Below are 11496 nucleotides of genomic sequence, written 5' to 3' on the forward strand. Positions count from 1 at the left end.
TTCATTGGGGGGTAGTGAGGCCTTTGAGAGGATGGCCTGAGGTGTCAGAGAGACCTCCCCACAGTGGGCCAATGGTAGCCCATTCAGGAGTGTTGAGGGCTAACACGGGATGGCATAAAGATTCAGAGAGACCCCCCACAGTCGGCCAATAGCAGTCCATTTATGGGGTGGTCAGGGCTTAGATGGGATGGCCTTGAGGGTCAGAAAGATGCCCCCACAGCGGGCCAATGGTAGCCCATTTATGGGGTGGTCAGGGCTTAGACGGGATGGCCTAGAGGGTCAGAAAGACGCCTCCACAGCGGGCCAATGGTAGCCCATTTGGGGGTGGTGAAAGCTTACAGGGGATGGCTTAGGACATGGGAAGGACCCCCCACAGTGGGCCAATGGTAGGCCTCTGTCCCAGAGAGGACAGTCTATAAGGGGATGGTAAGGGTTTTGAGTAGATGGCCTGGCTGGTTAGAAAGACCCCCCACAGTAGGCCAGTGTTGGCCAACTGTCCATTCAGGGGTGCTGAGGGCTTAGAGAGGATGGCCTGGGGTGGCAGAGAGACCTGGCAGTGGGCCAATAGCAGCCCATTTATGGGGTTCTCAGGGCTCACACGGGATGGCCTAAGACATCAGAGAGACCCCCCACAGTGAGCCAATGGTAGCCCATTCAGGGGTGGTAAGGGCTTACAAGGGATGGCCTAGGACATGGGAGGGACCCTCTACAGTGGGCCAATGGTAGGTCACTGTCCCAGAGGGCACAGTTCATTGGAGTGTGGTAAGGCCTTTGACGGGATGGCCTGAGGTGTCAGAGAGCCCTTGCACAGTGGGCCAATAGCAGCCCATTCAGGGGCAGTGAGGATGTAGACAGGATGGCCTGGGGTATCAAAGATACCCCCCCTCCACTGGGCCAAAGGCAGCCCATTCAGAGCTGTTGAGGGCTTACAGGGGATGGCCTGGGGGGGTCAGAGAGACTTCCCATAGTGGGTCAATGGTAGCTCACTGTCCCAGAGGGGAGTCCATAAGGGGATGGTAAGGGCTTTGAGGGGATGGCCATGGTGGGCTCAGAGAGACCCCCCACGGTGGGCCAATGGCAGCCCATTCAGGGGCAGTGAGGATGTAGACAGGATGGCCTGGGGTATCAAAGATACCCCCCCTCCACTGGGCCAAAGGCAGCCCATTCAGAGGTGTTGAGGGCTTACAGGGGATGGCCTGGGGGGGTCAGAGAGACTTCCCATAGTGGGTCAATGGTAGCTCACTGTCCCAGAGGGGAGTCCATAAGGGGATGGTAAGGGCTTTGAGGGGATGGCCACGGTGGGCTCAGAGAGACCCCCCACGGTGGGCCAATGGTAGCCCATTCAGGGGCAGTGAGGATGTAGACAGGATGGCCTGGGGTATCAAAGATACCCCCCTTCCACTGGGCCAAAGGCAGCCCATTCAGAGGTGTTGAGGGCTTACAGGGGATGGCCTGGGGGGGTCAGAGAGACTTCCCATAGTGGGTCAATGGTAGCTCACTGTCCCAGAGGGGAGTCCATAAGGGGATGGTAAGGGCTTTGAGGGGATGGCCACGGTGGGCTCAGAGAGACCCCCCACAGTGGGCCAATGGTAACCCACTGTCCCAGAGGGCACAGTTCATTGGGATGTGGTGAGGCCTTTGAAGGGATGGTCTGGGGGGGTCAGAGAGAGCTCCAATTTGGGGGTTTGGGTGAGGAAGAGACCACCCCCTGAGAGGGGAGTGCAAGTCCTGCCTGTTGGTGGCATATCAGGGAGGCCCAATTGCCCAAAGTGGGAGGTGAAGGGACTGCCGATTCTGGGGGTGAGGAGGGGTTAGAGGGGCAGGCCTGTGGAGTGAGAGTAACCTCCCGCTGTGGCGTTAAGTGAGGATAAAACCACCAGATTCAGGGGGAGTACAAGTCGTGTCTGTGAGAGATCAGGAAAGTCACCAATGGTGGGAGCAGAGGGGCCAGTCTATTTCGGGGTGGCCAGGGTTGAGAGGGGCCAGCCTAGGGGCCTCCAGCTGTGAGGTGAGCTGAGGAGAAGACCACCAACTGGGAAGGGAGTGCAAGTCCTGCCTGGGCCTGGGACATCAGGGAGGTCAGTCCATTGGGGAAGGGGGTGGTGGTTAGAGGGGACACCGTGGGGGGGTTCAGAGAGCCCTCCTGCTGTGAGGTTGGGGAGGAGAAGAGCACTAACAGGGAGGAGATTGCAATTTCTATCTGTGGCTGGGAGATCAGAGAGGTCACCAAGTGCCCCAAGGTGGGCTCAGAGGGGACAGTTCACTTTGGGCTGGCAAGTGGTCAGAGGGGCTGGTGGGGGTCAACTGTCCCATAGTGGGGTTGAGGTGAGGATTAAACCACCACCAGGGAGGGAAGTGCAAGTTCTGCCTGTGGCTGGGAGATCAGGGCCGTCACCAATGGCCCAATGGGGGGGCTTAGAGGATATGGTGCGTTGGGGGGGCCTGTGGGGTGAGAGAGCCTCCCTGTTGTGTTATTGGGCTGAGGATAAGCCCACCAACTGTGAGGGGAGCGCAAGTGGGAGGTCGGGGAGGTCACCGACGGCCCAGAGGTGGGAGCAGAGGGCACAGCTGACTGGGAGGGTGGCGAGGGGTCGGAGCAGCCCCCGGGAGTACAGAGAGGTTGCCCAAAGAGGGGTAGGAGGGGCTCAGAAGAGATGCCTTGGGGGAGGGAAGCAGTGAGATTGCAGCTGCCAGAGCCCCCCCATGGGGGGAGCAGAAATAATTTGCTGTTGGGAGGTGGGGGGGGTCAAATGCACTGCGGGGGGAGGGGGCTGGAGTGCCTGTGGGGGTGGGGAATGCAGACTCTGAGTGGGTGGGAGACAGTACTTGGGGGAGATAATGAGGTGGGGGGGTCAGGCCCAGTATGGGCGTGAGGGGGGGTATAGTGTGCTCGTGAGGGTGCAGAGGTTCCTCGCTCCTGTGGAGTGTAGAACCTCTTTAGGTGCGCCCAATGCGAGAGAAGTAGCCTGAGACTCAGGGGGGGGTCCCTGGGGGGGGGCCTGCGTGGGGGTCCCTGAGGGGGGGGCCTGCGTGGGGGCTATTGTGACTCGCAGGCCCCCTCCCCTCCCCAGCCTTCTGCGGCATAGAGGTCTCCGGGGTGACGGGCGGGGGCCGCCCGCTCTGTGACGTCATCAAGCCTGGGCTGCTTCGCGGCTCCCGCCCCCACCTCGCTCTCTTTGCAGGCCGCACTGGGAATGGAAACATCTGTACCACGTGCAGGCAACCTCGCGTCGGCCTCTCGGCGCTCCACCTCCCACCGCTCCGAGCCCCAGCGCTCGTCCTCGCGAGATGAGCTAGACGACATGGCCGCCTCGAACCAAGGTGGGCCGGGGGGGGCGCCGGCGGGCCCGAGCCGAATGGGGAGGCGGAATAAGCAGGGAGGGTGGGCGAGCCGCTCGCTCGCGCGGGGACCTTCGGGGGTCGGCATCCGAGCTAGGGCGGAGTGGGTGGGGGAAGGTAAGTGGGGAGCGGAGCAGGGTGGGAGCGAGGCCGGGGAGGAGGGAAGGGGAGGGGTGGGGAAAGGAGGGAGGAGGAGTGGAATGAGAAGCCGCTGTGAACACTGGGGCGGGAGTTCGCACGGCGCGTGCGCCGGCTCTCGGCCCCTCCCTCCAGGTCGCTCACTTTTCTCCCTCACCCGCTCCCCCCCCCCCCCCCCCCCCTTCGCTTTGCTTTTACCCGGTGCTGCCTGGACACCCGGGACATTGTTGGTGGGGGAAACCGAATCACGGCGGGAGGGAGGCGGGGGTCCACAGAGTTAGGAGGTCTTTAGGGCCTAGTTGTCCAAGGCCAGCCCCCCCCTCCCCCGGAGGGGAAGGCTTCCCGGCCTGCACTGCGCCCTGGAACTCCTTGATTCGGGCGGGGCGGGGCTGGGAGTAGAAATCTCAAAGCTGGGGGGCCACGTCTTTGATTCCCCACTCATCGAGATGACCCCCGTAACTAACCCTGGCTTTTTCTAAAGCCTAGAATCGGGTCCTGATTTGTCTCCTGAATAGCGCACGTTGTCCCCTTTCCTAACCCTTCCTAGAGCAGCAGATAGAATCCGGAGGCTTGGATTCTAATCCCGCACTGTGTGCTCATGGGTAACTCGATTCTTTGCACCTGCTCCCTCATCTCCCGAGTTAAAATTAGAATCCCCTTGACACCTGCCTCACTGGGCCACCAACAGACCAGTGAACAGTAAAGCAGGACGGGAGCTTTTCTCGCTTTGGAAATTACTTCAGTCCACACGGCTCATACCTAGGCTTAGAAGAGAGTTGCCCGATTGTCCAAGAAAGCAAATGACTGGCCCCGTGCCACATAGCTGGGAAAGGGCACAGCCAGAATTGGCCCTTCCTTAGGCCAGCATCATGTTCCCTTTCTGTAACAGCACCACATAATACCGTCCCATTCCAATCCCGAGATAATACTCACTCTTTGAGGGTAAATCTAGAACTCAGAAATATATTCAATTTCCTCTTAAACTAGTTTCCGGCTGGTGCCATACATTAGAATGATAAATCCCATAGCTTTTGGGGTAGAGTGAATAATTGAATGGAATTACTTTCTGTCACCACTCAGAGAACTAGCTCGGTTCCATTTTTTCTTTTTTTTTGGCAGAGCATGTTCCTGTCAGGGCATAACCCTGACACAAAATCAGTTTTTAGAAATAGGATTTGGGGGGCAGCTAGGTAGATGTGGCATCTGGCCAGGTGTGGGAAACATGTGTTTCAATTTGGCCTCAGACACTTCCCTTTGTTTGCCTTGGTTTACTCTTCTATAAAATAAACTGGAGAAGGTCCAGAAATAGTTTGTGATTTAATCTTCATTTAATTTATTGTGTACCCCCAGAATTTCACTTGTTCACTCAACCTTTTTCTAGGAAAATTTGATGGGAATTTTGATTCCCTCGACCTCGCTGAATTTGCTAAGAAACAACCATGGTGGCGGAAGCTGTTTGGGCAAGATTCGGGGCCCTCTGCCGAGAAGTACAGTGTGGCTACCCAGCTACTGATAGGTGGAGTCACTGGCTGGTGAGTGACATCGACATCGACATAGACAATAGGGGTTCCACATGACCCTAGTGGGTTCCATTGGGTTCAAGGCCTGGGCTGGGCAACATACAGTGGAATGGCCTAAGGCAGGGGGCCTCAAACTACAGCCACCAGGCCAGATGTGGCAGCTGAGGACGATTACCCCCCCCCCCCCAGGGCTAGGAAGTTTCTTTATTTAAAGGCCCACAAAACAAAGGTTTTGTTTTTACTCTAGTCCGGCCCTCCGACACTCTGAGGGACAGGGAACTGGCCCCGTATTTAAAAAGTTTGAGGACCCCTGGCTAGGGGAACCTGCCATTTTCTTCCTCATCTCCCCACCTAGAAACAAGTCCCCTGGGCCTTTCAAGTCTAGTTTAATTTCTATCATGTGGAGCAGGTGAAAGAACTAGATATATTTAGGTTTAGAAGGTTGAGTTTATAACATCTAGATCCGAGAAAGAACTTCAAAGGCCATCTAACTGTGAAGTTCTATTGCTAGAACCTTAGCAATCAGCCAGGCCAAACAGCTTCCTACAGCAGGTTTTGTGAAGGAAGTTGGGGGGGGCCCCTCACCCAATCTAGCCCCCTCCTCCCATCCTCGATAGCTCTCCTTTTGTAGCTACATCTAAGTCAATGCCTCCTCCTTCTAAACCCTCTGTACACACTGAAGCTGCCCCCTCCAAAGTTCTCAGGGATCTCCTTTGTGGCCAAATCCCATGGCCATTTCTCGGTCACCAGCCACCTTGGCGCCCCTACTGATCACCTTTGTGTCTGCCCCCCCCCCCCAAGGAGCTTTCATTTTAAGGGGGGGATATAACACAAACAAGAGCTGAAAAATTAGACCATATGATCTCTGAAGTTCTATGGCCTGAATGTGAAATCAGTTACAACAGTTAAAAGCTCCATGAAAAGTAGTCACATGTGTTTGAATCATCATTCTAGGCTGCCCCCAGCTTCAGCACAGGTTCATCTTTGTGTCACTTGTTGAGGAAAAAACATTTTCAGTACTGGGTTGTTTGGCTTCCAGGTCAGGCCCACGGGCCTTCCTGTACGTGAGCCCCCTTGGGTGTGGGGGAGGAGGGATACTACGTCAAAACTGACTTTTGTGTATGGACAGAAGGTCAGACAACAGATGTTTGACTCAGGCCTCCTCCTGTGCCAATATTCACGCACAGAAAGTTTCAAAACCCTGAACATGAGTGATCCTGTGAAATATTGGGGGAACGCAGGAACTCTGCTCAAGAACCTTAAGCAGAGTAATTTTCAAAATCTGCAACAGTATAAAAGTCACATTGAAAAAACATTGACCTCTGGAAAAACCGTAGCTTCCGTTGAGGCCTGTTCAAAGCTGCAAACAGCCTACAGGCCTTTTCTCCCCCCTGAGATCTCTCCCCCGCTGCTGTTCTTCTAGGACAGCATTCATTGTCATCCTTCTCTCCTGAGCACTTCCCGGGAGTACGTAGCTAGTTTTTCAGATGTTAGTTTGACCTCCAATTGTTCAGTTGTCAACCCTTTGTTTTTATTTTGTAGGTGTACAGGATTCATCTTCCAAAAAGTCGGAAAACTAGCAGCAACAGCAGTCGGTGGTGGATTTTTCCTTCTCCAGGTCTGTTTGGGGAACATGAAATGAATTGAGGTTTCATAGCTCCCAAGCTGGAAGGGAGTTCAGGGAGCCAAGCCTACGGTGGGGAAACGGAGGCCTTGGCAGGGTTAATAAGCAACTTGCTCAGGATCACAGAAGTAGGGAGTGGCAGAGATGGGATGGAAATCTGGAAAGTGAGAGGGAGAGGCAGAATGATAACATTATGGGATGGGACTTCCAAGGTCATGAACGTTGTGGCCACTGGGAAAACCAAGGCTGTGACTTCTGTGGGGGGGCCAAGATGTGTTGCAGGAGCAGCCTATGGGAAGTGAGTCAGTAGAGGAATTGGGAGGGTCAAGAGTCTTAGAGAGTATACACAGAGTGTGTATGTTGAATCCTTGAGTGTGAAATCGGGCCCACAGATCTTCCTCTAAGTGAGCCCCCTTGGGGGTGGGGGAGCACTGAACTTATTGGGGAGAAGGTGTCTGTCCTGGAGATGTCGGAATCTTGATTGGGCGATGAATACGGATTGAATGAACCCCAAAGGAAAAGAGGTGACACAATGGCAGGAGTGGGAGGAGAGCCCGGGGTAGGAAGCAGTGGGAAACAAGGTGTATTCCAGTCCCCCTACCGTGACTACTGGGTTAGCAGATGTGAGTGAAAGGGCTGAAAAGGGAAGCTGTGTCATCAGGGGTGAGCCAAGTGTCCGTCAGTGCAAGAAGATAGAGGGAGCGCAAAAGGAAAAGACGAAATCCAGTTTGTTACCAACGCGGTGGGCATTCCACAGGCTACCATGCAGGGAGTGGGCAGATCTGGGGTGGGAGATTGAGGGAGTTGGGCTGAGGAGGAGCAAGGGAATAAGGGAGCAAGCAGCGGGGGCTGGGGAATGGAGTCTGAACAGTGGCAGGCGAGAGGTCAGAGTCCTTAGGATGGCTGGCTGTGATAGGATGGAAGTACGTCAGTCATTAGGGAATGGGTTCGGACAGGTGATCACTATCCGCAGGGGGTATGAGGCCCCTCCCTGCCTGTGGCGCTCAGGATGGTACGGAGCAGGCTCCACAGAGCTATAAGCGCTTAGCTATACTCTCTGTGAGTTGACATTGATCCGTTAATGACCGCTGCTTGGGACTGGCTCTTCTAAAGCTTCTTTTTGGGCCATTTAGAATCCGGCCCACGTCTCTCTCTAGCTCGTCAGCTGTGGTGGCGGCGGCTTGAGAGACTTAGTCGGATGCTTTGCTGGAATCAAGCTGTACTATAACAGTAGTCACCCTGCTAAAAAGACCCAGGGATTGCCACTTCCTTAAATGCTTACAAAGCTTCTCCTTAATGAGGTGTTCTGCAGTTTTTCCAGGAGTTCAAGACAAGCTGGCAGGCCTCTGTCATTTATAGAATCTGTTCTCTTACCACTGAGACATTTGCCCTTCCCTGGTCTTGTAGTAGTTTTTAAAGACGTCCAATCAGATAGGATCCCAAAGGACCTACTTAGGATAATATTTATTTTACAAAATAGGTTTGGGGCCAGCTTAGGTGCCACAGTGGCTCGAGCACTGGAGTCAGGAGGCCTTGAGTTCAAATCCAACCTCAGACCCTTAATACTTCCTAGCTGTGTGACCCTGGGCAATCGCTTCACCCTGATTGTCTCAAAAAATGAAAGTAAAAAATAGGTTAGTGGATGCCAGGTTAAGAAGCCGTGCTGTAGAGGGCTGAATTTCACTTAGAATCCTAAAATGTTAGCGCTCGAAGGAACTGGAGAGACTGCTCGTTCCTTTCTCAAGTTTGGACGGCTGAGAATATTTCTTTACTGTCTCTCCTTTAATCACCCAAAATACAGATTGCAAACCACACTGGTTACATCAAGATAGACTGGCAGCGAGTTGAGAAAGACATGAAGAAAGCCAAAGAGCAACTGAAAATCCGGAGGAGCAACCAGCTCCCTACAGAGGTGAAGAGCAAAGCTGAGGAGGTAATAATGTGTTTTTGTGAGGTTCCCCTTGGGCCCTCTCCCTGAGCCAACCCCACCAAGAAGTCTCCTGATGGTAGCTTGAGGCCGGAGTGCTGCAGAGCAGAGCTCCTAGTCAAGCCCACTTGGAGTTCACTTAGCCAACTGTCTCTTCCCCATTCCATCAGTCTCAGCAGGGAGCTGCTTACATTTCGGAATCCTGTCCGTAGACACCTTTTTCCTGGTCAAAACAATCTCCCAAAGTTAGAGAGATGCTGTGGCTCCGTGGCTTCCAAGCTTCTCTTGGTGGCTGTCAACTAATATTTGTCTTTTGCAAAACCATTACGAATGAAGTATCCAGAAGAGCCACAATTTCCTTTTGTGACCTTATTTTGGTCATTTACCCTCCAAAGATGAACCACCAAGTAATTTTGGGCCGGAGTTGGGTTATACCCTCCCCCAAAATATTACTATGAGGTATCTGGAAGAGCAATCATTTCCTCTTGTGAAGATAACGGGCATGTTCTGTTCTTAGCAGGGGAAGTAATGATTCTATTTCTTTGTGACCAGGTTGTGTCATTTGTGAAGAAGAACGTTCTTGTAACCGGAGGCTTTTTTGGCGGCTTTCTTCTTGGCATGGCATCTTAAGGAAAGAAGATGGTGATCACTGCACTTGGCATTTACTTGCCAGTGCCCTCCCGCCAATTCTACTGGGCCTTTCTTCTCATAATTAGAACCTGCAATATGGGAGCAGCATAACCTATGTGGCCATAGTCCCAGCTCTAGGATGATGGAAGAAAGTAGATGATCTCACCTTGTTTGTCTCCTCCCTAGCTCTTTGAGGGCCTGCTTTAGAATGAATTAGTTCTTTTCTTCGGTATAAAGTCGTTTTCTTTCCCTTCCTGTAAGCTAACTGATTGGGGAAAGATGCATTCTGGAACTCTAGCTGGCCCCTAAGCTGTCAGGGACTCTCACTGCTGGTCCCTTTCTGCTGTCGGTGTGTTCTGCCTTATGGAAATGCATACACATATCCATGATAATAAAAAGCGCTGGCAGATTGGGTGTTCTGTTCCTTTTTCAGTTGGTCTCAGAATGTAGCAACTCAGTATAAAGGTCACTGTTTTCTTCCAGGGTTCTACTTCCATTTGTAGGATCACAGCTTAAGTAAGGCACTGGGTCATCCTTTGTGTTTTGAAGGTGGATGGCAGCCAACTGCATTTAAAACTTAAGACCCATTACTTAGAAAATCTTAGATGATAAATAATTTGGGGGCATCTAGCTGGCTAGACTGCCAGGTCTGGAGTTGGGGAGACTCCTTCTTGAGTTCAACTCTAGCCTCAGACACTTAAGAGAGATGTGACCCTGGGCAAGTTTGTCTGCCTCAGTTTCCTCATTGATAAAATGAGTTGAAGGAAATGGCAAACCCTAATATCTTTGCCTAGAAAACCCAAAATGGGGTCGTTAGAGAGACGACTAGTCCACTGAAATAAGTAAACTGTTATTATTCAGTGGGCTCTTGACCAAACTCTAGACTTTTTCCTTTGCCATAACAAAACAAAAAAGCCACCTCAGTGAATAAATAGTTCAAAACCTGGTGTTTAAAAGACTCTGGTTGAACATGGGCTTGGTCCCAGCAGATAAAGGAAGTTTAAAGTTTCTAAGAAAAGATTGGGATGCCTAGTTTACAACAAATGAAGTAGGCCATCCACTTCTCCCCCTCCTGTTTTATTGGAGAGTTAGCGTTGCCTAAGTTATCCAGAAGTCCTTTTACTAGAGGTCAGTTTGACCGGGGCTGAACAGCCCCCTGGTGGCATCAGGAAACACTGCAAGGCCCACATGCAGTGTTTACCTTTGAGAGATGGAGCCACTTTTGCATGTATTAAACATGTTCTGGACTCTTAGAGGCATTACATTTATGGTGGGAACCCTGGAAGCACGTGACAAGCTACTGGTTCAGATATCATGTTCTGAAATCATATTGCTATGAACTACCACTCATTCTGCTAGACGGTTTTTTTTTATAAAGGGAAATTAATCACATTTAAATGATCCCCCAAATTCTACACTAGCCACCAGTCAGTCTCATATAATTACAGAGGTTGTAAAAGGGGGCCCTCAGGGACCGGGCTTTAAATCTTTAATTTTGTCCAAAGCTTTCGGGAAAGAGGAAACTTGATCGTGACGATCCGTGATGTGTGGAAGCCAACCTGAACCAGCTTGCAAAAGATTGTTAAATCTGCCTCGTGAGCCATCCCTCATACCAGGGAGAAGGGTCCCAGGCCCCAACTGAATAAAAGTGACCCCCCCCCCATTCCATGCTCCCAGCCCCTTCCCCGACCTTTGCAGAAAGGTGGTGCCAGAGGCAGTTTGAACCAGCGCCTGAGAGTCACTTGTTAAATTTTCAGTGTTAGCTTTTCTGTATGCTTCAGAAATCTGCGAACTCTACAAATCAATCCTTAATTATTTCTTTGTTGGTTTCTAAACTTAAGATGCAGTGGTAGAGAAAATATTAACATAAATTAAGCTTGAAAGGGTTGTAGTTAAGTATTTTACCAACATATCCCCCCCATGACCCACCCCTCATTTGAGCTCTTCTCTATCCACAAATGGCAATGATGCAAATATGGAAGAACATGGTTAAGTCTCTTTATCAGTCCAAGGTTATTAAATAATTGAGGGCGCTGAGCTTTATAGTTGAGATACAATTGGCTCCAGAACTGGTTGGGTTGCTGGAGTTTCAGTGTCAACACAGCAGGAGGTTTCCAGTGGAGTGCCCCGGGAATCTAGGCACAGTCCCTCTGTCCTCATGGTTATTTTCTCCTTCAAATTCATCTGCCTTCCAACCCCCTCTGCCCCCATTTGTGTTCAGTATACCACCATGCTCCTAATCGAGTTCAAAACCTCAGCATCCTTGACTTCCCTTTCCCTTTTTGCCCAATTTATTCATTTTCTGCTTGATAGGTCCT

At 51.8% G+C, this 11496-nt stretch overlaps 1 protein-coding gene across 1 annotated transcript; it reads left to right on the forward strand.

Moving 5' to 3' along the window:
• The first annotated feature begins 3151 nt into the window (after positions 1–3151).
• FUNDC2 (FUN14 domain containing 2) lies at positions 3152–11159 on the forward strand. Its single transcript, XM_031944364.1, has 5 exons — positions 3152–3321; positions 4859–5009; positions 6540–6615; positions 8423–8554; positions 9101–11159. The coding sequence occupies exons 1-5, from the start codon at positions 3195–3197 to the stop codon at positions 9176–9178; spliced, it is 564 nt and encodes a 187-aa protein (XP_031800224.1). The 5' UTR covers positions 3152–3194; the 3' UTR covers positions 9179–11159.
• Positions 11160–11496: the final 337 nt, after the last annotated feature.

Source organism: Sarcophilus harrisii, chromosome X (assembly GCF_902635505.1).
Source record: "Sarcophilus harrisii chromosome X, mSarHar1.11, whole genome shotgun sequence".
In the NCBI taxonomy this organism is placed as follows: Eukaryota; Metazoa; Chordata; class Mammalia; order Dasyuromorphia; family Dasyuridae; genus Sarcophilus; species Sarcophilus harrisii.